General features: G+C 39.6%; 2 protein-coding genes across 2 annotated transcripts; both read left to right on the top strand.

Annotated features, from left to right (window-relative positions):
- Positions 1-540: 540 nt before the first annotated feature.
- aipl1 (aryl hydrocarbon receptor interacting protein-like 1) lies at positions 541-6726 on the top strand. Its single transcript, XM_061046439.1, has 6 exons — positions 541-771; positions 2715-2894; positions 4347-4535; positions 4711-4887; positions 5263-5404; positions 5801-6726. Exons 1-6 carry the CDS (start codon positions 667-669, stop codon positions 5998-6000), a joined length of 993 nt encoding a protein of 330 aa, XP_060902422.1. The 5' UTR covers positions 541-666; the 3' UTR covers positions 6001-6726.
- Positions 6727-8983: 2257 nt separating this feature from the next.
- On the top strand, positions 8984-25572 carry trarg1a (trafficking regulator of GLUT4 (SLC2A4) 1a). The gene is made up of 3 exons (XM_061046442.1): positions 8984-9991; positions 22622-22748; positions 23423-25572. Exons 1-3 carry the CDS (start codon positions 9581-9583, stop codon positions 23428-23430), a joined length of 546 nt encoding a protein of 181 aa, XP_060902425.1. The 5' UTR covers positions 8984-9580; the 3' UTR covers positions 23431-25572.
- Positions 25573-27018: the final 1446 nt, after the last annotated feature.

A 27018-nucleotide genomic window follows, 5' to 3' on the forward strand; every position in this document is an offset into this window, starting at 1 on the left:
GCACACGCGTGCGCACACACACACTCTCGCCCCAGATGGGAGACAGATGTTTTATACACAAGGTCAAGGAGTCCGCGCAGTTATTGTCTGCTGCACCGTTTCTTAGTATTCTCCATGTTGTTCATATCCCCACATCCACATAAATCCAGGAAATTTCCTCTGGAATGGAAAACATGTCCTACTCACACGGATCTTTTTTTTTCCCTCTTTTTTACTCTCCCTCTCTTTTGTTTCGCTCTCTCTTACACACACAGACTTTACTTCCCCTTCTTGTGTAATGGTAGTTCAACACATCAACATGTATAGGACAAAACAAAAGGCACTCCTTAAGAAACAAGTGAATCTATTATATTGCCCCCAGTACTCTGTGTTTTTTGTCTGTCTTTCTGGATGTTTCTGGGTCTGTTAGTTCTCTGGCAGATTGCTTGTGACAACTATTGACACACAAAGTAACAAAGAGAAGATGAAGCATAAGGAGAGGAGGAGAAGTTTCTAATCTCATTATCCCTGCCTAAACTAATCCATTTGAGCAACACCTCCAAGTAATCCATACCCATTTACACATGTTGAACACCTCATATCAGACACACAGGCCCATTTCATTTAAAAGCATTTGTTAAAGGTGATCAATAAAGATTAAACAACAGTAAAAAAAAAAAAAAAAAGATGACAGACATACAGGATACTTTGCTGCTGGGCTCAGAGGGAATAAGGAAAACTATCCTGCATGGAGGCACCGGAGACATCCCAAAACTCATCACTGGGGCAAAGGTAAAGAGGGCCATCAATAAATGTATAACATCATAAGAGCTGTAAATTAAATCTGTTTTTGTTGTATTTTTAATTAAACTAACTTTGTTGTGATCTATGATGGACTTATCAGTGAAAGAAAAAACTTTGACTTTACATCCCACTTTCAGTAAAACATAAATCTAATGAAAGAATATGGATAATTATAGCAGCTTTGAATGGTGAATCTTTTAGGCCAGTTCAAATTGATTAATAGAGTTCCCTCGCACAGTATTTTTTAAAGTTATGAATCTTATAGGAGAGTTCTATAAATATATTAGTATATGGTTTTTAATTATAGCCTCCTGTGCGCAGCATCACATGACCTGCAGAGACGAGGAAGAGCAACGTTTAAATCTAATATACAACCATACCCTCCATCTAAAAAACATGTCATTGACTGAATTGTAAACTTTGCAGGGTTTTTGTCATACATTAGATCAAATAAAGGCAAAATGTTGTATCTCCTTGAGTATCCCTAGACTTAATGGAGAAATAAGTAGCAGCTTATTGAAAGCCTGTTGTAAAGCATGACTAAAACATTTGATATGGGGTCTAAGGGTTTTTGTTAAATATGTATGGATTGGCTTCCTTACTGAAGATCTATGGATTTCATTTTGGGGTTGTGCCAATCTGAAGCGGGTTCAGTTTAAAACAGGGTTTATCTGTTGCTGCAGTTCCAGTTGAGGCTGATAAAGAACATCATTCATTCAGGTGTGATGAGTAACTTGACGAGTCTAACCGAAATAATTATTATCTATTGATGAGTGAGATTAGTTTTCAAGACAGAACGCTCCTCCTACTTTGTGTGATCAACTTTTTTTATAATTCAGAATCAGGACCAAGTTTTGGGCAAATTTCCCAATGAAAGGAATTTGGCATTTTTTGGTGCAAAATCAGAGCAGCTGTGTAATAAAAAGTAGAAAGCTTGTAAACATGATTACTTTAACTGTCACTTAACATGAAAATAAAACAAACTATGAAAACAATTAAAATGAGGAAAAAAATCATTATTTAATGTATTTTATTTGTAAAGTGACCATATTCAAATTAAACATAGCCTACATGTTACCATTTGATGCATTGTGCCAGAGTTAGCTTAAAGCTAGTTTTCATCTGCAGTCCTTTGGACTACGAACATAAGTGTATCTAACAGCTGCACAGTTGTGCAGGAACGTGACAGATGATGGTTGAGTGCATAAAGCTTTCAGTGTAGAAGGTAGACACAGTATGCAGTGTGAACAGACAATAATCAAGTCCTTCGTGCGTTCATGCTAAAATGACTCTTGAATTAAGAAAATAGCTTCAAATTCAAGGAGAGTGCACACGTTGAATATCTACTTTTAACTGGTACAGAGGTTTCCTTAATGCATCAAGTGATGGGTTGCCAAAGGCATTTGGTGTTATCATATTTCCATTTATCCCGCCTAGCTTGTGCTGGAGATGGTTTTTATAGGAGATCCTCTAGAAAGAGCAGATTTTTTTTTCCCAAGGTGTGCACACTTCTCCGCTGAATTGTTCGACTTTCCTCTGACGTTACACAAGACAGCCTTGGCATGTCTGTCCTCCATCCTGTTTGTGTGTGTGTGTGTGTGTGTGTGTGTGTGTGTGTGTGTGTGTGTGTGTGTAAAGGTCTGCACTGTTGAATAACTGCACAGTGTGAAGCTCATGACATAACGTTTTAATTGAGACTGTTGTGTGTTTACACCCGTTAAAAAAAAGTCAGTTTTGACTTGAGACCAACTTTTTTCTCATGCAAAAAGACTTTATGTCCTCAATGATCATCTGACTTTCACCTTCCATGCATGTGGACTTTCTAGTTCCTATAATTAAGCTGAGTTTGAGCTAAGTTTAAAAGCTCACAACGGTCCTATTCTTAACGAGCACGCTTCATGTTATTCCTCAACATGGTTCTTTCCCCCCAGGTAACGTTCCACTTCCGCACCCAGTTGTGTGACGATGATCGCACAGTGATAGATGACAGCAAAGTGGCGGGGACACCCATGGAGATTGTGATCGGCAACATGTTCAAACTGGACGTCTGGGAGACTCTGCTGGCCTCTATGAGGATCGGGGAAGTGGCTGAATTCTGGTGCGACACCATTGTGGGTGAATTTAGTCTGCAGTAGTTTCAGCTGCTTCGTGTTTTTATTTGTTGTTGTGTTACCTAGGTTTCTTATTTGTTTGTTTTTAAGCACATTGTATTAAAGTCTGTCAGTAAAAAGCTCGACTCTACACAGAGTGACATCACGCTGCAGGTGTGGATGTGATAGGCTGCTTTCAATTCTAAGTAACTAAACAGCAGAACAGGACACATGTTTCTGTGCTCCAGTTTTAAATATTAAGCACAATAAGCCCACGCTTCTCCTTGAGACCTCTCTGTAATGAAATTAAAAAATAAGAACACGAGTTGCCAGATATAACAAAATGCATTAATGAGCCTCACAGGGCTTGCAGAGAAAGGAGTTAGGCGTTTTCAACTTTTTAAAAACAGGTTCAACAGGTTACCTAAAGTAAAGACAAATGTATAGAATAACTGAACATGTGGTTAATTAAAAACACTGCCTCAGTCTGAGTCACTTTTAATTTAGGTTCACTTTAAAAATGTGCTTAATGTACTTAATCTTTGTGACCCCTTCCTGTCATGAAAGCTGCCGTACAGATATAATATTCAAATACACAGTACGATACATGCAACCTACCACAGACACGTCCTCGACTATATGTTGATGTATGTGTTTCTTATGTAATGTGTCATGCCTTGTCTGTGTTTCTGTGACCGTGTGTGTGTGTGTGTGTGTGTGTGTGTGTGTGTGTGTGTGTCAGAGACAGATGGGTTCAGGCATGCTGTCGTTAATCTGCAGCAGCCTCACTTTTTCCTAATCGGCTCTGATTCCTGCTGAATCAGCACCACTGCCTCCCCTCCTCTCTGATTAGGTTAGATGGGGCTTACAGCATTTATTTGCCCCTCTGAATAACACGGCTGCACCTCGCACTCAGATGAGTAAAGCAATGCAGTATCACTAACACCCAGTAGAGGGCAGACTTGCCTCGTTCAACTAAGGGAAAATACTTGAGTTGATGTTAAATAGTTGTAAAATTATATTAAGATTATTATCTGGCTTTTTTTTAAACTAAATTAAAAGACACCTTAAAAAAGAGGATAATAAATGCACCAATTCCATACACACCATGTCTTATTCCGCTTTTAAAGAGTTCTATTCATATCTTATTTTATGTTTTGATTGACTTCATCTACATATCAAAATAACTAATGGTGATTTCAATGACCTTTTATCCAACTATCTTCTGGTTCATGTGGCGCTCTGTAGTCTGTCCTGTACTTGCTTTGTTATTGACTTGATATCATTGTAAAGGTGGTTTGCCCTTCAATGAGCTCTGGAGTATACATAAAGGTTTATTAATTGACTGATTGAATCCAGGAGATGCTCAACAGACAGTTAAGTTACTAAGGCATTCAAGGCAAGTTGGTCAACATTTTTTGCAAATCTGGATCATCCTCATAATGTAGTCTTGTTAACTGCTCTCCCCTCCAGCACACTGGTGTGTACCCACTTGTATCAAAGAGTATGAGGCGCATCACGGAGGGCAAAGACCCGGTGGACTGGCACATCCACACATGTGGTATGGCCAACATGTTCGCCTACCACACCCTCGGCTACGATGACCTGGACGAGCTGATGAAGGAACCGAAGCCTCTCTACTTTGTCCTGGAGCTGCTCAGGGTGAGACAGAAGAGACATGACCACATGAGTCTGTGTGATCTATGAATCAATACATGAATATTTCAGTTTGGTGTTGTACAATAGTGTAATTTAGTGCACCAGCATAGTTCAATGCTACATTAAAAGTGTTTTAAGTCAACTCAGTAAATTACTCACATCGGTGTATGACTGACAGGTGCAGCAGCCCAGTGAGTACAACAGGGAGTCGTGGGCTCTGAGTGATGAGGAGAGGCTGAAGGTGGTGCCTGTGCTGCACGGACAGGGGAACAAACTCTACAAACAAGGACACTACCAAGAGGCCACACAAAAGTACAAGGAAGCCATCATCTGCATAAAGAATGTGCAGACCAAGGTCACTATGTCAAATGAGTATTTTAAATAGGTGTTTAGCTGACACACTTCCCAGAAGACCCAGCACACACCCTAACTGAAAAAAACATTCAATCACTTATATGAAATAATATACAAAGCTCCAACGTGCAGATCCAAAAATAGAGCCCAGTGTGTGCATGTATTTTATATTTCTGTGAATGTACTACACATGCAACAGTTACAAAACTGTAATTTTTTAACTGTGATTATTCGTGCATAGTGTGCACTGGTGTTGTTTTCTTTTTATTATTTCTTTGCCTCTGAAAACACCAAAAATGATTTGCTCCTTTCAAAGTCTGAGGAAAGACCGTGGTGTAAAGGGTGTTGATCACGGACGATCTTCTTTCCCCTGCAGAAGAAAGCATGGGAGGTCCAGTGGCTGAAGCTGGAGAAGATGGCCAACACCTTGACGCTCAACTACTGCCAATGTCTGCTGCGCATGGAGGAGTACTACGAGGTCATTGAACACACCAGTGACATCATCAATCAGCACCCAGGTTTGCCCCCCGTTAACAGCACAAGTGTGGCTCTCCAGCAAGGAGACACTTTTAAAGCCGAGGAATCTCATACGCTCAGTAAATTATCACGTTTCAGACGGTGGATATGTGAGTGTGAATCACTGTCATGCTGTGTTAGCATTACAGCCTCATGGCTTATTCACTCTAACATGCTGAGTATGTTTTCACTCAGCATTTTTTATGGTAGCTGTAAATGCATGCTTCATGTGCCTATAAAAGTCTGACCCTAAAGAATTGGTGCATGCACAGTCTGCACCAGTATGTGTTCATGGATGCACATGTACAGTAAATGTAACACGGTTTCAAAAGGCTCCTGAATGATTCACATCATGATGATTGTGCTGCTGTCAGATATGGAAGTGTATTTGTTTCCAGGTGTAGTGAAGGCCTTCTACCTGCGAGGTAAGGCCCACCTGGAGGTGTGGAATGAAGCGGAGGCCCAGCAGGACTTCAGCAGGGTGCTGGACCTCGACCCCAGCATGAAGAAGGCCGTGAAGAAGAATCTGGCTGTGCTGAACATGCGCATGGAGGAGAAGAACCAGGAGGACAGGGACACGTACAAGGGCATGTTTTAAATTGAAGACACTAATGTAGAGTTTTGACAATCAGAAGTGACGGGCAACAAAAGAGTTAAGTTATTAAATCATCGACTTGAACAGAAGATGCTCCCAGAAGTGTAGAATAATAATATATTAGACTTTTATAGTGCTTTTCTAAATACTCAAAGGCGCTTAACAAAGAATACAAAACAAAAAAAACGACGAAGACAATACAAAAAATAAATAATGTAAAAGAAGGAGGGTAAGCAATGTAAAAGATAAGAGAGGTTGTTGTTGTTGTTGTTGTTTTCCCAATCAGGAAGTAACACAATCCCGCCTTCTCTATAATTAGCTGTATTTATACGATCTATGATAGTAAAAATTGACCTCATTAATCCTATTTTAATTGTTTACATTCCATTGTTTTGTTCAAATGGTAAACCTGTTGTTTGTCTATAATATATTGTAGTGTGTAGCAAGACTGTGATTATGGTTAAAGAAAGAGTAAGTACTCAAAAGATCAACTAAGCTCCTAGAACGTGACTGGTTCTTTTCAAAATGGCCTGCATGGAGCATCATGGAGAGCATATGGTGTTGACTAAAATGTGTTTGACGAAACTTTATGAATGACACTGTTCATGCACAGTCAATGATGTAAATTGACTGAAATAAAAGCAATGCTTGTGTTTGTGTTTTCACTTCATAAGGCTTTATTGTGTCTCTGTGGTGTTTCCGGGCGGAAGTAAAAGCTGGTGCATTTGATGCAAGCCTTTCTTTGTTTTTGTTGTCCTCTGATGTTTCTAACCAGTGACGGGTACTATTGGTGTGCTTTCTGAATGTGGTTTCTTTTAACACATGAAGAAAATGAAAAGGGAAGAAGAAGCGATGAAAGATTTATTCTGCTAGGAACTTACTATTTCTGAGATAAAAAAGGATAGGAGAGCTAATAAAAATAGGAAATGACAGTACTAGACAACTCTTTTGGTGTTGTCATGGGTCACTTGGGGACACATTTGGGAGAGGGTTCCTCTTTTCTCATTTAGAGCCATATTGTGGGAAAATATCTGTCAGTGATTTTGCTTTGCTCGAGACTGAAACATCTCAACATCAGCTGGATTAAAAGAGTCCATGAAACTATGTTTTTCTTGTGTTTCTGATGTAAAGGGACTGAGGCAGAGGCTACAATGTTTTTAAACATTTTTGATGACTGTCAGTGTTACGAACAGAAGGTAACTCCTCAAAGTCGTGTAAGCACATTGCCCTTCCACAAGGTAGAGCTCTGACCATAATTATATTTCTGCTGCTCATGAACCATGTTGGAGTAATCATCCTGAGCCCCGAGCAGCACTTTCATTTTCCTGAGAAGTCGAAGGGCTCGTAAAAATAAAATGATCTTGGTAGCATGTCTCCTTCCTTTCATCCTTTTCTATACATCTTAAAGAGACCTTTATTGTGAAAGGTTTCGCTATAAAGAATGGAGGGACAAAATGCAGCAAAAGGGGAGTTTGGACTTACACATGTGGAAAGCACTGAAAAAAAAAAACATTTGACTGCTCTTATGTCTGTGTTCTGTCTTAAAATAGGAGACAAAGAGTGTGACATCATATACTCACAGCTCAGTATCATTCAGGGAATCCCCCCACCATCACTAGCACAGGCCCCAGTGCAGTGCAGCAGCCACTCTGGGAAATGAGACTGACGCTAATGCACCAGTCTAATGATGAGAGAAATCAATAAGTGCAGATCAAAGGGAAAGAAGCCCATGAAGCTTCGTGATTAAACATTAAGGCTGTAGCATCGAGCCCTTTACAAGCACCTTTACTACTGCAGATCTGCTGGGAGCAAACAAGTAGATGGAAACAGTGGTTTAGGACGAATTTAACAATATATTATTGGTCAATTTTCTCTTTTTAAATGTGGTCAAACGTTTTTGTTTTGTTGTAAATCTTGACATCTGAATATCCAAAGTGCTGTTTCAAAAACGGAGTTAGAAAGAGTATAGATTTATGTTCCCGGGTCGTGTCTGTGGATATCAAGACACAGTGGATGTAATGCAAATTCTGCATAGCAGCACAATCCTCGGCTGGCTCTCCTCCATAAACCTCTGGTGCTGGTGTGGAGGAGAGGGGAAGAAAGGGAGGAGGGGGGGGGGGGGGGGGGGGGGGAGAGAGAGAGCGAGAAGGAGGCTACGCGCCAGACTGTCCTGCGCCGGCATGAGGTCCGTCAAGTTAGGCAAATATATACCGGAAATACCTGCAGTCGCTATTTCAAAATAAGTGTATTCACGTTCAATTTGTTGGTATTTAATCCTTGCTTTGGCAGAAAGGTTGTTTTTTGTTTTTTACTTGTTAATATCTAATGAGTTGATCTTCTCACTCCTATATTCCTAATTCTAATGTGTAAATTAATGTATTTTGTCTTGTTTTACCTCTCTGCTTTTATGTTCTTCCCTTATTGCTATCCTGGAGAATTAGTGCTTCTTAACTTATCTTGCTTATAAATGTATTCTTCCTTGTACTGAAGAGGAGAGTGCAATGTTACAGGGAAGAGGCTATATAAGTTGTCCACGTAACTTTCAGCCCATTTTGAACATGTAACCCTGTGTCGGTATAGACTGCCTTGATTTTCTTTGTCTCATTTGTTCCTTGATTTAAAAAAAAAAAAAATGTTTTTACAACTATTATTGCAGCTTTGGGTGGCACTGTTATCCACAACAAATTTCACTCAATGGGACAATAAAGTTTATCCAGAATACAAACAGATTTTGTTGTGAAAAAAATATTTTAATACATTTTATGGGCTAAATGTTCCTGGTAAATATATATCAGGGCTGTGACCCTGTGACAGCAAATGTACTAAGATGAGCTTAAAGAAGGCTACATCAGGTTAAATAAGTGGAAGCCTTAGCTAATATAAAAGCTCTAATTTTTACTTTCGTCACCGGAAGTGCTCTGTTCTAATCTGGGTAACTTGACACTGGTCCAAAGTTGAGTGGTTGAGTACTGTCTGTGTGCTGCTGCAGCGTGAAAACAGAGGAAGAGAAGGGGAGGAGAAAGTGGCTCATTTGATGCTCTGCTGTAAGGGAGACGTTTCACTTCATCCTTCTTTATATTGAGGAAAGGGAGGAGAAGCGTTCAGACTATTCTTAATTTACAGACAGACTGAAAGGGAAAGTGGTTCGAGTCTTGGATGAAGGCGGGAGGACAGGAGCTCCTCAAAACTGAATCGAGTGTACCTGGATGTATCAGAGCAGAGGGGAGGCGTTCTGATCACAGCCACTCTTTGGAAATGAGCGGATATGACAGATGAAGAAGGAAATTAATTCAAGAAGAAGAATGATTATTACAGGACGCACACAAGCTTTCACAATTTAGCCTTTTCTTTTAGAGTTTTAAACTACTATACGCTTTAAAAATTATCTTGTTTTCTTCCTCCACCACACCTCGTCTGGAGACTCAGATCATAAATCAAACTTGACCACATCTCAACAGAATAGTTTTGAAAGTTTAATTCGGCTGTATTATGGGATATCACGTTCTCATAGCATTTGATCTATTTTAAATCATTTAAAAAAATACTATTTGCTGATATAGTTTGTTAAACCTGGAACTTTAACATGGCCATCAACACGGACACCGACTTCCTGAAATCTAACCTGGGTGAGGGTGGTGGAGGAGGAACCCAGCCTGCAGACTCCCACGAGACGGAGAAGCTCCTCGCGCTGACCACAGAGCCCGGTGGGAACGGGATGAAGATGTCCACTTCCTTCACCGTCAACATGGACACCGACCGGGGCCTGGAGGCCGACCAGAACGGCCACAGCATGGCGTTGAGGTCAGGCTCCGCCGGGCAGCTGGCCGCCTCCGGCCCCTTGTCCCCCTCCAAGGCCAGCCTGAGCCGCTCCTCCACCGGGAACGCCACCGTGCAGGAGACCCCCAAACCCAAGGATTACCTCATCCTCGTCATCCTGTCCTGCTTCTGCCCCGTGTGGCCCGTCAGCATCGTGGCACTGGTCTACTCCATCATGGTGAGTGTCACTTATTTGTTAAAGCCTCCTTGTAAACAAACTGAAGAGTGAAAAGGGGGAAATTCATGGAGCAAAAGGTGGAGCAGGAGAAAATGGAACAGTCAAAATGATTGGCAGTAAGAAAACTAAACCTGATGGTGATCTGTGAACATGTTCATCTCGGTGCTGGATGCTCTGGTGTCTCACAAAGAAATAAGAAGCTTTGGAAATTGACTGTGTTTTGTAAAAAAATAAATAAATATCATGTCATACTTTTGATGGAGATGAAGCCTGTGAGAACATGTCGGACTTTAAGGCTGCATACAACCTGCTTCAGAAACCTCCAGTGAGGGTGGAGAACAATACAATAATATGCTTTTAAAAACGATTTGTTTATCTCTGAAGTGATCTTTCATGGATTATTATACCCTATAGTAAAGGTGAAGTCCATAGCGTGCGACATTTGAATATTATATTATATATATATATTATATATATATAATATTTATTTGGGGGCTTTTTACGAGAGAGAGAGGGGGGGGGGGGGGGATGATATGCGGGAAAGGACCCCATGTCAGATTACAACCCAGACTGCCCGCCTGGAGGACCACAGTCTCCGTACATTGGGCGCGCGCACTAACCACTGCATTTCTGTCACCGGGGGGGGGAGGGCTACATTTATTTAAACACAGAAAGAGAGAAAATGTGTTGCTGAGCAATCCCACTAGGACCAGAGAGGCCATTAGATGCAGCCAAACAGACCTTCACAGAAAATGTGTTTTAATAAAACGCTGGGCAATGTGTTTGTTTTATCTTTATATGATGAGATCTCTAAATCTATCCAGATGTTACATATTTCAGAAAAAGTAACGACTTTGATCTGTGGCCCCACACACACCAGGTTGAGCAAAGTGCATTACTAGCTCCCCCACTGCTTTAAATGATCTTAAGTCTGCTGCTTCCACTTCTTCCTCTCACTGAAAGTTTCAGGATGTAAGAAATGCTGATGCACATGGTACTGATGCCCGATATCCTTCTAATGTTCAGTAATCTTCATTCAATCAATGTGTCTCCAGGGACATGATCCTCACTCTCTCCACTCAAACTATGGACCATGTTTTAGACTTAACGCATTGTCCACGTTCATGATGCAGCACTTTTCATGAGTGTAATAAAAAAAACATTCTTGAGGTCGTGATACGAAAAATGTCAAGAGCTGAACTTTGTTGTTGTCACTGCAGCAGCAGAAAGGTGTGCAGTCCAAATGGCAGAGAGGTTATTGAAGGCTGCGTGTTAATATCACTGACATGAAGAGGTGATATCAAGAGCCTGTGTAAAAATAAAAACATGGTGTGTGTGATTTGAGGAAAACCTTGCAATGTGCAATAACACAGATCAATATGACATTTGATAGATATAAATATCGAAGCATGGATATTAGCTATAATCAACATAGCTATGAATATTAGTTTTTGAACACACAGTCCTTGTTCACATGCAGAGTGTGAATGCACGTGGCTTGTGTAAATAAAATAGCGAGCCTGACGATGTGTTTATTGTGCCTGTTTATATTGCAGTGACAACGCATTTGAATGTATTGTGCATCCCTGGTGATAAAGTTGACAATAAAGTTGACAGTATGTTATTGCCAACTTAAATATAGTAGGATTTAGTTGCTGGCTACATGTATGTTATCGATGGTAACCCCCGCTTCAGTTGTAAACCCATTGTCTATTACCGTAAAGAAACACCAAAGCTTGCACAATATGCAAGCGCTATTGCGGCAAAGGTACAAAACACATTGATAGTAGAATTGAATTTGAATTGTTCTCGTGCTTGTGCAATAAAACATCCTGCTAGTTCAAAAAATGCTGTAGCAGCCAGTCAGAAGTGTTCTTTAATACACCAGCGTCCCTCCTCCCACCCCACTCGTTTCTTTACTTATAGGTGTAAATTAGGAAGTAACAAAGAAAACATGTAAATAAATGCTGACTAGTTGCATTAGGAAAAACAAAGTAGTCAGCATTTATGTAAGGAGGTTATAAATAGTTAAATAGTTTAGTAAGTTATCTGTCGTTGGGTACTGTATTCTGCTATTTACTGTACGTGTGAGGTTGCTGCACACACGGGAACTCAGAGAGATGGAGATGGTGCACAGACATGCAGTTCTTATACATAATGTAATATAGCAGCATGGCTTTATCCAAGGCTGGCAGGTCAGGAATCCAGCACTCTTGAATTGTAATTACTTTAATCTTCAGTATAAAAAAAGTCTTTAGCAGACTCACACCCAGCGTGACAAACGCCTTTGCATTCGTATGCTTGTCCACTGAAGTAATGAAACTGTACATCGGGGTCAAATCCCCTGCTGAATAATACAAAGAGCCTTTATCTTTCCTGGCCCTGCAATTTTTATTCACTTGAACTCCTTCAGTGGGTTTGTGCTTCAGTCCAGGTCAGAGAAGGTTTTGGGCTGAATTTATAGTAAAAGTGCCGATGCTATTACGGAAGAGAAAATGCTATTTTTTTTAAATATCATAGAACACAAGCCTTTTGTTATTGTTATTGTCTGTCTGTTTGCTGTAAGAAAAAGCAGGACAACACCTTTTAACACACTTCAGCTGCTTCACAACAACAACAACAACAACAACAACAACAACAGGACTGCATTCTTACTCGCCACATGCCACTGAACTGTCCAATCAGAGGCTAGGACGACTAAGCTCAAGGCAAACATAAGGAAAACAGCAGAGGTATATTAAGCATATTTCTGTCACTGTTATATAAAAAAATATATGTTACATGTAAACATGAGAATACCATTTGTAAATTCTGTAAACTTATTTTATATTATAATGTACCCGTATATTAAATAATATCACACGAGAGGATGTGATGTACAGAATATCAGGACTGCTGTGATTTGATCGTAGGCTAGTTGAGTTAGTTGGTGAGTTGGTCTGTTGTTGATTTTTACTTTGTACCCCTATTTTCTGCTTTTGTAACATTTGTATAAAAGCAATATCACACTCGAGGTTGAGATGATGTACCGAATATCAGCACTGCTGTGATTATCTTCGACCAATGATTCAGACAAAGATAATCGCAGTAGTCCTGATATTCAGTAAAACATCACTCCCTTTTGTGTGATATTTCTTAAATATGTTTTTTATATATTACGAGCTCAGGAAAATAAGTGACTGCCGAACAAAACAAAGTCTGCCACAAATATATGTGTGTTGGAGCAAGGACACATAAACACAGCTTCAGACTGAACTGTGCATGAAGCAGTTGGCAGTATTCTACCAGCAGTCTTATAGTGGCATCAGTAGTAGCTGTGTCGTGTCAGGATTTTAACTTCAATGACAGCTTAGCTGCTTTTGGCATAGCTCCTTGTGTTTTTCAGCCCACTTTATTTCTGAAACTATACCACAGCCAACACTGAAGTCGACTGAGAATCAACACACAGGCGATGCAGTGAGCCCATTACTTCTCTAATATCATTCCTGTGGGCTCTGCACACCAAGGGGAATATCAGGCAGTATCCACAAGACAGCCTCAGCAAGCCATCATCAGGAACCCACTGACATTCACAAGTCAGCCGCTTGCTAATGGCACACAGAGTGAGTGTGTGAGAGAGAGGGAGAGAGAGAGAGAGAGAGAGAGAAGGCTTTGACAGAGGGCATAAGAAAAGTGAAGGAGGGAGAAACTGGAGCCGGCCACTAACTCAATAGAAGGCTAGAGAAGTCAATTTAGTTTCTCTGCAGAGGGCAGATAGCAGCAGTTGGCCAACGCTGCGACAGCTATCAACATCCTCTCTCATTCCTGGGTGTATGTGGAAAGCGAATATGGGCCCTCGTAAAGAAGATCACTACAAGGGCAGATGGATGCGAGAGAAACGGAAAATGGCAATAAAGTAGTTCCTATCACTGGATTAGAAAGGAATTGAATCAGATACCGCACTGATGTCAGATAAGTGCAAGTGAGCCCCATAGCAGGAACATAGAGGTTTATACAACACTTACATTGTGAACAAATGAAGCAAAAGTAATGTGGTTGGTACCACAAGATGTAGCATCAGAGTGGAAGCTGCTGGCTAAGTGCTCATAATCTCCTGGCCCATGTGAAATGGATACTTTTAGGAAGTTCAACAGAAGAAAAAAAAAGTTGGTGCTTTACTCACGTTGAGATGGTGTGCGTGGATGGTGTGGTGGAGGGGAGGTCAGATGACTAGTAAAAATTATGTACATGTTGCTTTTTTGAACCTATGTAATGGCAGAGATTAAAATATTGAGTTAGCAGTGGTTACATAGTTAATGAGCGTGTCACAGTTTGATAGGTGCGTTCAGTCTATTTTGGATACATTTTTTGGGTTTTCAGACCCCTTTGCTGAGAAAAATGTTCACTGTTTCGTTGATCATTTCGTCTGACACCTACTCTGTAGCAGCAGTTTCAGACATTAAAACTAATTATATAGAAATAGCTCATCTAATGGTCTTGTTTGCTTTTCGTAATTCATATTGAGGCATCAGCATTCATTTCAGTCTTTTTCATAACCAGATAAAAAAAAAAAACTCCCCACAGGAGCATTAAAAAGTAAATATTTTTTTCAGTATCTGGTAGAGACAAAGATAGAGACAAAATAAGCTAACGTTACATTAACATCTGTCAAGACACAAATGATAGTGTGGTTACAGGTTGTTTTTAAATTAAAGGGGCTAATGAAGCATGTGTGTTTCAAGCTGTTCCAGTGTTCTCAAGAGGCAGGAGAGTCAAAATAAGGATTGGCTTACATCCAGTCTGAGGTATTGATAGTGTTGCTTTTTTTCCTTTATAGTATTGGTGACACATAATCTTCTTTTCTGTGTTTTAATCCTGTAAAGACCCAAATGAAGTACCATCAAGTACATTCTGCCTCATACAGCCATGTAAAAGAATGAGCATCTTTCTCTACTAGCAGATGGTGCATTGCTAACAACATAGCGGCCAAAAGTTACATCCATCATCACCCACCACCACTTCCAGCAGCAGGACCACCTAAAAGCCGACTTCCAGCTGGCTGCCGCCACAGATCAGTGAGATCTGCTGTGGTGGGGAAGGCTTGTGGCTGGCAAACATGGAATATGTGCAGTCAATTATGTGGATTGGAGAGGCAGGGCTTTTTACTGCCCACACCAGCCTATCCCAGTAATGGGAAGGCCCCAAACTGCAGGAGCGTTATTGCATGCTCAGCAGATTTGCCTGTGAAATATGGGCTTGCATTGCTGCACTGAATGGATGAGTTTGTGTGTGTGAGTGTGTGTGTGTGTGCGTGTGTGTGTGTGTGTGCGCGTGTGTGTGTGTGTGTACGTGTGTGTGTGTGTGTGTAGGAAAATTACTTCTTATTAGCAATCTTATGCAGTGGGTATGGGGGAGAGCGACCATACTGTGTTTCCAATAATATGAAACTTATTCGAAAGAAAAGTAGAAACTGTTCATGTTCTGGTAGTTAAGTAATAATATTTTATTTTCACTTTGCCTAAAAGGGAAATATAGAAGCTAACAACGTCATATTGCAGATACAAGTGGTGGCAGTAGAGCAACATGGGGGAGGGGTGTTGGGTGTGGGGAAGGGTATCATCTGTTATATATTGTATTAACCACAAGCCCCTTTTTTTAATCAAACAATGATAGCAAGAATAAATCAAGTTATCGTTTATTTACTATATAATATATAATTATAATGTGTTGATTTATTCAGGTTGTATTATCCATTTTTCTGAATCCCTGGCTTAAGCATGTAACATTCAAATTTGCCTCAGAATAGTGTTAGTAAGCAAATGTTAGCTTGCTAAGCCCAAATTGTAAAAAGGCTCGAGATTACACCAAAACTGGCATTATTGGTGTTGAGATAGCAAGGTGTCTGATTGGTAGTTACATCTCCACTTTGTAGATGTTTGGGTAAACCCATCATTGATATCTGCATGTTTCTTGTTAAAAGTGCACTGAGCCATGAACTAGATTGTAAAACTTGGAGCAGGTTTACACCATCAAAGCCTTGTGTTGTTCTAGTGCTAACACTTGTTTTTAGTTCTGATGCTAACCAATGCAATTAAAATTTATAAGCTGCTGCAGCAGCAGAGACGTTGCATTTTAAAGTTCCAAGAATGAGAGCTCTGCGATCTGACAGATTTGATCATCTGACCACGTTGAGTGCTTTGCAATTTTAATGGAGATTCTAGTGTAACAAGGCTCGGTCTAAAAGCCCTGTTAGCTGCCCCTAGAGGCTGCGATGCTCCTTACACCTGAGACCAAAGTGGTTTAAGCCAAGTGACTCTGAGTCCCAACAACAGCCTTGTTCTCTCTCCTTCTTTAAACGTATTATTGCTATCTAAATTATCCTCATTCCTCAATTTTGAAAAAATATGTGTTTTAATTTGTGTGCATTTAGATGATTATCTGTACACAAAAGGGGAAAACCCTTTAAGAAGGTGATATCAAATTAAGAAAAATGTAACTTCTAAAAGGAAGTAATGGGTGTAAATGGAAAAAAAAACTGTAATTTGATCCAAATAGTACAGAACAGAACAACACAAAGCTCCTGGTTGTACGCTGTCCCCCTCCACCAGGCTGCTGCTGCTGCTGGCCTCCATTATTATTTAATGACAAGGGAGAAGGCGAGCACTCACTGACTTACTTCACCACCCTATGCTGAACACATGAAGTACAAAGAGACAGAGTAGTGTCTGTGTGTGTGTGTGTGTGTGTGTGTGTGTGTTTGTGTGTGTTTGTGTTACGGTCTCCTAAACACAACAAAAATTGAACCCAAAGGCTCAGAAAATTTGAGACCAGAACGTATTAAGATGCCACAAAAAGTAAGAAATGTCCCCTTCCCAAAATAATCAAAGATAAACAATGAAACAAACAAATCAAAAGAGAAGTGAAAAACCAGCCAAAAAGAACAAAAGACGGGAAGGTCATGAGCCAACCACCACAGGCCTCCACCACCATCGTTCTGACCACCTCTAAAAAAAAAACTAAAGAGAGCAAAAGGCCAAAATAAAAAGGACTAAATTTAAAATAACAAAGCCCACCCCAGTATGTGTGGCTGGTGTGTACACTGATAGCAGAATGAACACTGGACAGGACATTCTGAGTGTAGAATTTCCCATTCAGAAAAAACAAACACACACACACACAAACACAAACACACACACACACACACACACACACACACACACACACACACACACACACACACAGTCTCCTGCCACTCCTAGGTTAACATAAGCAAAGATGTTTAAACAGAGCTCTGCAATTATTTATTTTTATTTATTTACAGGAGATAAAACTTAATTACCTAATTTCGTAAGTCTATTATTTCATCATTAATGTGTCAAAATAAACAGGCTACATATGCCATGTTTTCTGAAAGGAACGTCCATTGATTTAAGGTGCTGATGTTGCTTCTCTCTGTGACGTGAGTCCAGATCAATAACAGGCTCCACTGGGACTGTGTTAGTACCACAACCTCACACTGCAGACCTGAAAGTGAGAAGCTGAAGCATGTGTTAAAGAGAAAATATCTCTTCTTTTACTGTCAGGAGCCCAGATTGACATGTGCATTGATTTAACTTGTGTGTCTGAAGTCGGATTGAGATTGTAACAAACACCTGTTTGTCATTTAAAAAACGGTTTTCAGTATTTTACTCTTTGAGTTACCTTTCAGTTATTATTAACGTTCGTCAGTTAAAAGTCCTGAGATTGAAGGCCTCGTTATAGAATGATTTACAATCTACTGAATAAATGATGCTGACTTACTGTAATTGGACCTTAAATCTATTTCAGACACTTGCCATGCCACATGACAAACCCTAATATGTCTGAAAACCAAGTAAAATCTCACCAACAAGCAGTTCAGATCAAATGTATTGTAATAGATTTAGTTTAGTACTGTTTCTGTTGAAAGCTTTACATCATGGTGGAAAACATAGGAAAATACAGACAAAGACAAATATAATAATTACATATCTTATAGCCTACATGCTTTATAATTAAATAAATTAGTAGACACTCTTGTTCTGTACAGATCAATTGGATATAAAAAGCCATATTCATTCAGGCTCCATTTTTTTTCTTTTTATATCTTACGGCACAACCCATTTTGAATTCTTCATTATGTTCTCAAACACGTAGAACATTTTTCATATTATTGCTCATTTTAAAGAACTTCTGAGACAAGTCTCTGTTTAAAAGCCCCTGGTTCATTGGAACAGCTCGGGTTTGCACTGTCCCTACGCATCTGCACCGAGTGGACTGTGGTGGATTGTGGGATCTACACCACAGACAGCCCGGAGACAGAGAGGCTCATGGGAGGGTTAGAGGATGAAGTCACTGAAGGAAAGCATGAAAGAGGGAGGGAGATTTCTCTCTCTCTCTCTCTCTCTCTCTCTCTCCCTCTGTCTCTCTCCCTCTCTCTCTCTCCCTCCTTCCCTCTCCCTTTCTCTCTCTCTCTGTCTCTCTCTCCCTCCTTCCCTCTCTCTCGCTCTCTCTCTCTCTGTCTCTCTCTCCCTCCTTCCCTCTCTCTCGCTCTCTCTCTCTCTCTCTCTCTCCCTCCTTCCCTCTCCCTCTCTCCCTCTGCAGTGTAATCTTATCTCACTCGGAGGCAACCCTGACTCTGCACCCTGAATATTGATTGAGTGAGCCAGTCAAGAAGACACACACAATTTATTGTGATCTCATATGTGTTGCTTGGATTTTTTCTTTCTGTAATCAATCGGGATGGATTACTTGGGAGTCCCTTCCGTCTCTGTGATGATATTTAAAAAGGATTGTATGAAATACCGACTTAAAAATAAATGTGTTTAAATGATGAACTAATACATTCAAAGCAAATATAACATTTCACCAACGCCCCCCCTTCATATCCTATCCTATTACACCTGTGCCTTGTGTAATCTTTTGTACCATTGTATTCCTCTCATAAAGAGATAAGTTATGGTAATTGTAAGAGGTTAATCATTATACAATGTTGTCTTTGTACAGTCGTACTTGCTTATTATATGCCATACTGTATAAGGCTATATTTATTTTTTATAATATATATTTTGTACTTTAATTTCATGTGACCATTAAGTTAACTTCAGCACCATGGACAGTGTAACTGTGATTTAATATCAGATGAGTCTATTTCCTGCTGTGCTGAACACAGGGGCCCTTTCCGAATAGTCACAGTTCAGTAGGCAGTGCGTACTTCTCAGTAGGGAGTTTCAGTATACTGAACTTTCGTGGTCATTCAGTATGCATTTTTTGGGTCCGCCTCAGTATACTGAACATTTCAGTATGGATACTAACTTCTGGGTTTTATGCAGTATGGATCAGATGCGTGCTTTCAGGAAATGAATTGTATTTTACCACCCACAATGCTGTGCGAAATTAAACGTAAATCGTCACTTCACGCCTCCAAATCAAAACAAACGAGCGTGGATTAATTTAATCTTAATTCAAAAATCCCTACTGAAATCGTTACTTTTAATTAACAACAGAAAATATAACAAATGTCTGCATTATCATAATATCATATTTTCTCGAGTCGGGTGACGAGGCTTTTATAGGTTTGGTGACGTGGGGATGCACTCCTACGTAGTACTGTACTCCACACAGCCGTTAGAATTTTTCAAACGGAAGGGCAGACACTATGCACATTTCTAACACAATATTTCGAATTTCAATACTTTGTACTCAAATGTCGAGATTGGGACTTGGATTGATCCATAACACTACTTTATACTCAAATACAGAGGTTTATAGTTGAAAAAAGTGGTTTTAGGGTTTAGTTACTATTTAAATGCGTCTTATTTTCCTTCATATTCTGTATATTACTGTCTTTCATTTGTATTTTCCTTCATATACTGTATGTTATTTAGTTATTTAATCTTTTTTTTTTACTTGATTTACATTGTGATATTGTTTTTGTGATGAACAGGATAGTACCAGAACATCATGAAAGAATTCTGGGACAATTTTGATCTCCTCGCATGCTGCATCTGATTTGAAAATCCCTGATAGATGCTGGCAGAAGGTTAGATGTCCTGCAGGATTCAAAACAGTTTTGTTTGGCTAAGTGAGTGCCACACAAACATAATCAACACCATCACACTTTCAGCAGACTGCAATGTTTTCACTCTGCGTGATGAATGCATAGAGCCACACAACCAGAGCGAGACAGCAGGAAGTGGAAATCACCCGAGCAGACAGGCAGTGTTTTTGAAGCTCTCCCCTGTCCAATGTTCCTTACCACAATTAAACCTGTTATTGCTGGTTTGTGTAGAAAGAAAATATGACTCTTTTTGGTTTGTACTTCTCAGACTACCTTAGTGTTAAGCTGGGACAAGTTATTATAGATTCTTATTCATATAATATTGGCCCATGGCTCTAGTACAACACTATACATCACTTAACCACCTGTAGACACTCTGTCACCCTACTCTGACCTGGCTCCTAAAAACATGTTGATTTTCCTTCCCTGTGTGTTGTCACCTACATATGTATACAGTACAATGGTCTGTTGTATACATATAAATAATTTCTAAACCAGAATATTTAAACAAACAGGCAGATTTCTTTCTATATGATTCACATATTTAGCAAAGCCATTTGAGGACTAAAGCAACTTGTTCTTAAACAAGTTGCTTTAGTTGTCATAAACAACCATCTTTTACTAAACAGATTTTAATTCTCCTGAAAACTACTCAGTAGGTTCTTAAACATCTGTAGTTTAAAAACAAATGTTACACAATGGGGAAAAACTGGGACTACTTGAGGCCATTTGTATCTGCATCTGTATATGTTAATGTTTGTTTTGCTGAACTGATTATAGATGTGAGTAGAATGAATTCACTGTGTACGTTGATCTGACTGTGGAAATCCCAACAAGTAAAATATAGAAAACCAGCTTCTTTAAGCATAAAAGCAAAATCAGCATCACTTAATATGTCCTTCATTTATTTTAATAGAATGATTAACAAAGAGGTTTTACAGGCAGTGTCATATATTCCAAAGCGTTTAAGAAAACATTTGAAATTACTTTTGACCCCACTAAAGAAATCAGTATTACATTTAGTCTTTGTTCAATGCCAAAATGAATGACAACATTTTTATATTTTTTATTTGACTTAATTAATCAACGAAGGGAAATTCTGGTCTATATTCGCCTATTTAGAGACTCACACACATAGGTACAAAATACACACACAAACAGGACCTATGTGGACATGCATTAATGGAGAGATGTCAGAGTGAGGGGCTGCACATGCAAGAGGGCCCGAGCAGTTGGGGATTTAGTGAGTTGCTCAAGGGCATCTCAGCAGCACTCGGGAAGTGACCTGGCAACTCTCCAGCAACAAGACCAACATCCATACTTTAGTCCCCCGGGACTTAAACAGGCGATCCTCCGGTTCCCAACTCATGTCCCTACAGACTGAGCTACTGCCGTCCAGATGTTGTGAATTGAACAGTTTTTGTTTTGTGTTTGAAAGTAATTGCTATAGTCACATTCACCCTCACACACACACACACACACACACACACACACCGATCAATCTGATGGCAGGGACTGTTTAGTGCCCAACTGTCCATCAGTACTCATCACATTAACACACATGCACAGCAACTTGGGGTTTGGTGTTCTGTCCAGGGACACTTTGATATGTAGACTGTGGAAGCTGGGGATCAAACCACCAACCTATCAAATGAGAGACAATCAACTTTACCCTCGAGCCACAGCTGCCCTGGCTATATACTGTGGAATGTGTTTACCAGTATCACAAGCTGACAGCCCTCAAAGTTGAATAGAAAACAAGGTTTCTAAGACTATTTTAACATCAATCATTTAATGTTGTTTTGGGACAGAAAGCAATTCTTGGTAGAGCGTTCCCATTTGTCATGCACATATGCATAAATCATCCTGTCTCCATACATAAAGCAATATACAAACAACATTAGGTTGATCTACAACACCTTCACACTGCAGCTCTCACCTTCTCCATCCTATTGGCTCTTTAAGTCACATCCTTCCATCAATCTCAGTCTGTCAATTTGCAATAGACCTTTTCATCATTCAAAGCTTGGAATAAATGGCTTTACATTTTCTCCTTATTGAGCTCTCTGCATGTGTGTCATTTCTCCTTCAAAATAACTTGGCTTTTGATTAACAGAGCACCTCCAGATGAATATTTCTAAGAATATCTGTCAGGGAGTTGCTGGAGAGAGTCAAGCTGCTGTGAAAGGAAATCTATCTGGTCTATGTGCAAAACAAACTGTAAATGTACTAGTTTTGGCAACCCCATTGCGTCAATTTGGCTTGGCTTGTGTCAAGGATTTGTGGAAATATTCTGCCATCTAATCAGACATATGATAATGACAGAGGGTCTCATTTAAATCTATTTTGCTCCAATACCTGATTTGTACCATGAATTTAAAGGAATAACAGAAATATGTATTTACCAATTTTTTGATCTCATGCTCTGGTTTAGAGAAATGTGTGTTTTCTTTGCCAGAATCCCATTTTTATGTCTGTGTAATAATGACCTTATTCTTGGCACACACACCTTGATTGACATTATCTGCCAGATGTTCCTTGTGCTAATACCTTGTGCTTTTGTGTGCCTCCAGTCCAGAAACAGTCTCCAGGTGGGGGACATTGACGGGGCCCGGAGGCTGGGGCGGCTGGCTCGCCTGCTCAGTATCGTCGCCATCGTGCTGGGCATAGTCACCATCGTCGTCGGTGTCTCGATGTCAGGTGTGGAAACAAAGAAAAACAGACAAATATCAGAATACAATGACACAAATGACACTTATTCTGTAGACTACATGTGTTTTGTATTTCAAGTTAAAACTGCTATTTTCAATATTTGATAATGACTCACATTACCATACAGTGTATGGTGACGTTTTAATGACCTTATATTATAATTTAGCATACGTTTGTAGAACATGGGTTTTCATTTTTTTTATATATCTTTTTTTTTTTTGCTTAAAATTATGTATGTAAGGTATTTTTTTTACACACACACACACATGGCTTTAACAAGACTACAAAGGGAACCTACTGCATTACAATTACAGTGTGATATATAACACTACCTTACATGCATGAGTTGTGTGTTTTTCTATATTCAAACTCAGCACATTTCAAAGCCTTGTGTGTGTGTGTGTGTGTGTGTGTGTGTGTGTGTGTGTGTGTGTGTGTGTGTGTGTGTGTGTGTGTGTGAGCGTGCATGTGGGTGTGTGTGTTTAGATTGATTTAGCACTGCAGTGCCTGTAGTGGGCTGACTGTGCACAAGCTCCCCTACCTCTCAGGGTCTTTGACATTTCCAGTCAAAATAGTGAATCTGATGGAGAGTTGAAGATGTCTTTGGGTACAACCTGATGTTCTCTAACGGTGCCACTCTTCTCTTCTTCTTTCTCTTGCAGTAATGTAGTCACGCCGAGGAAGAAACCTACTGTCAAAGCCAGAACCCGGATGCAACACGGGGGCAAAATGCTCATTCAAAAAAAAATTGAAAAATAAAAGTACAATTCCTTATTTATACAACCACACAGAATGCGAGAAAAATAGGAAACTCATGACAGTAGGTACTGCAGCAAGTAAACAAAAGAAAAATCATTCAGAGATGCATGCATTAGAATCCAGTAACAATTGCTTGACGAAAAACCTGATGTAGAATTGTTCCGGTTAAAAACAGAGGAAAAAAGAAAATGCAGAATTGAATGTGGAGGACTCAAAATTGTGTCTTTGTGGGATTTCGAACTTCTTAAAATGAAGAGGACGATTGGAGCAAAGAGCAAAAAAATAGACACTTTCTTTGTCTGGGATGGAGCTGCTTTAAAAAAAGAATTTAGGGTTTGGACTTCAACCTTCAGACGGCTGCAAATAATCCTCATATTATTCTCCACTGAACCTCTTGCATTCAAAACATATACAGCTACGAATATATTTGAAATATAAATATATGGATATATATATAGATGTACATTTTATAAAATGTTTGTATGCAAAGTGTTGCTGAGTTTGTTGTGACAAATAGCTGCTCTGTCAGCATCAGTGGAAACTTCAAGCTTTGTGGAGAAAGGACAAGGAACACAATTTTGATTCTGTTATTGATTATGATTTTTTGAATCTAAAAAAAGGAGACCAACTGCATGCCTGAATGTAGATAACCAAAATCCTGCCTTCCTTTGTTCTGACTGTTATTACATGTCTGGAGAAACTGAACCGTTTGCACATGGAAGAGTGATTTGTGTACATTATGTGAGTTCAGCCACTGTTGAATGTGTGAGAAGTGTCGTCTAACCCCAGCTCCCTTTTTGTATGTCTCAAGTCTCTTCGACCTTGCCTTGCTCCGGCAGACTGAAACGCATGGCAAACCTCTCAAAATCTTTCAACTCTTTATTTCCCGCCACGACATTAATGATTTATTTAGTAACCACAACATGTGTTTAGATGTCTGCTGTCCTTCAATTTTTTTTTTATCCGTACTGTTAAACTCATTTTAAATATATATCCCTCCATTTGCCATGTTTCCATTGTTATACAGTGACTGTTTCATGCCATAGTTTCACTGTCTCCCCCTCTTGTAATGGTATCAAATGTATTTATATTGGAAAATATATATATGCAATATGTACGCATGCTATGTGCCAAACAGGCCCAATACACACATATTCATTTTGTTGTAAATGATCAGGCCTCTGGTTTTGACCTGAGAAATAACAAAAGCATTTAAATAATCTTTCTTTTTTTAAATCACAGCACGACAGATTGTCTGTATTTGTCACTTTATCGAAGGAGACTTCAAAGTATCACATTGCCTGTCACTAAGCAGGACTGTTACATGGACACCGTGCAGGCTCCTGCTACAAGCACAGGTTACATCACTGTTAGATCACGTGGCTTCTTTTTAAAAGGTTTTCTTCGGGCATTATTGCTTTACTTTACTTGAATCAAGAATAACTTGAGCAACTTCTCGTGCAAGGCATAAAAAGTGACGCAATTCTTTTTTTGTATAAGGGCTCGTACAAGTGAAGAGAAATGTATAATATGCACCAAAAGTGATATCACTAAGCTGTAAAGTGAAAATAATCACTCTAAGTCTAAATCTGCAGTCATGTTTAGTGTCAGCACTGTAACCTCAATGATTTGTGCTAAATGGGTTATCTTCATTCTAATTCATATTTCTAAAAAATAATAATTCATAAATAAAAAGACGACTTTCTTAATCCCAACATCAGAAAGCAGCAAAACTCCAAAGATACCAGTGTTTACTACCAAACTGTAGTGGGAATATACATACTTAACAAAGTGATGAAATGGTTCATTGGCTCTGATCACAGAGTGGATGCTACTGCTTTAACATATAAGATAACATATGTTTTTGTCTCTGTTGTCATGGAGCCAGATGTCTAACCTGTAAGCTCTGCTCTGTCTGTGAAAATACTTCAAACCATTTCTTCATCCCTAAATATTGACGTGTTCATTTTCCACTATATTGTATGTGCCAGTTTTCATCTCTGTGGTGTACATTTAGCATGTCTTGAAATAAATGTTACCATGCATGGTCCAAGTTTGGCCTTTGGATGATGCACTCATTTGTTTACAGACAGGCAGAAATTATTTTAGAAGAGGTGCCATGAAGACACTTCAGCCATGCTGGCTCTGTTTGTGATGCTTTCCATGTTCGTCATCTAAGTTTTAGCATTTAGGCAAGCTACCATTTGCAAACAAGCCCTAAATACAAGGTACAGCTGAAGCTGATGAGGAGTGTCATTTAAACTTTAACCCTAGACAACCTTTTACTCGATGATGGGGCAAGATGAAAAGCTAGAAGTGCTCAAGGGTGATTACAGTTCATCCTGAACGGACGATGAATAATACTCTGAGCAAAGTTGCACGCACAGTTCTCGCAATATTTGCCAAAAAATGAGTAAAACATCACTACTGAGGCGCTTTAGACTCAAACTGAGAATTGATGAAGGATGCAATCAAGTATGCGAACACCATTATGGCGCTACAAAAGAAAACTGGATTCGTCACACCTCTGCAGGAAGTGGGAACAATAATACGTTTACTTGTGCAGTTGCAAGGGATTAAAAAAATAAAAGTAGTATTTATGTGTAGTGTTTAGTGTTGACTCAGATTAATTTCACTCTGGGTTAAAGCTGCAGTATTGTATTGCACTACATTGTAAAGTTGTTGTTTAGATCATATCTGAACCCTGTACATACAGCAGCTCCCGATCCACAACTGTGTCTCAAAGACCATAAACACCATTCATCATGGCACCCATGACTGCAGGTTATAAATGGGCCTGGACAAAAGAAAAACAAGGAATTCTTGACAAATGTTGCCTCCCACACCTACACCAACTGCAGACTAATGGCCTGAAGCATTTCTTACAAAACTACACCACTAAAAGATCAAAATCCTTCTTCCACATCTCAAGGACAGAGCTTTTTCTGGGTTCTGTCATTCACCAAAAAACATCAACAAACATCTGTTGAGAAAAGAGATAGAGGCTGTTATGTCACCAGACAATGGAGCCTCCCTGCACTTTGCATTTTAATATATACTATTATTAAAATACCCATCTGATTTCTTCAGAACACGCAGAGTAAGATTTGTCTCAAACATTTCACCTGCCGTGAACACACACACACACACACACACACACACACACACACCTGAGTTTGTCAGAAGTAACTGTAGTGTGAACTTTCTAAGTGAGCGACTCTGGTGCTTACTTCTGCTTGGGCGGCGTTCAGTTTGAGTGGCTGAAATATTCAGGAGTCCAACACATTCAGCACCTTTGCTGTCTGCGGGTACACATTTTGCTCCAAATTTAGACTTCAGCACAGGATTTCCCTTCAAAAGGAAGTGAGGTATTCAGGGAAGGATGGAAATGCTTGTGCAATTGCTGGAACACAAGAAAAAAGGACATTTAAAAGCTGCAGTCTAGCCAGTTTGTGTTTGCTTTTAGTGTTTTCTTCGTGGGAAAAGCATCAAACAGAGG

Source organism: Labrus mixtus, chromosome 9, assembly GCF_963584025.1.
Source record: "Labrus mixtus chromosome 9, fLabMix1.1, whole genome shotgun sequence".
Taxonomy (NCBI): domain Eukaryota; kingdom Metazoa; phylum Chordata; class Actinopteri; order Labriformes; family Labridae; genus Labrus; species Labrus mixtus.

Bases quoted from the DNA above. Each gene is read 5' to 3' on its own strand.
- aipl1 (XM_061046439.1), top strand. From the start codon at position 667: ATGACAGACATACAGGATACTTTGCTGCTGGGCTCAGAGGGAATAAGG. The intron at 2,895-4,346 runs GTGGGTGAATTT...TCTCCCCTCCAG, and splicing joins AATTCTGGTGCGACACCATT to CACACTGGTGTGTACCCACT. The intron at 5,405-5,800 runs GTTTGCCCCCCG...ATTTGTTTCCAG, and splicing joins CATCATCAATCAGCACCCAG to GTGTAGTGAAGGCCTTCTAC.
- trarg1a (XM_061046442.1), top strand. From the start codon at position 9,581: ATGGCCATCAACACGGACACCGACTTCCTGAAATCTAACCTGGGTGAG. The intron at 9,992-22,621 runs GTGAGTGTCACT...GTGTGCCTCCAG, and splicing joins CACTGGTCTACTCCATCATG to TCCAGAAACAGTCTCCAGGT.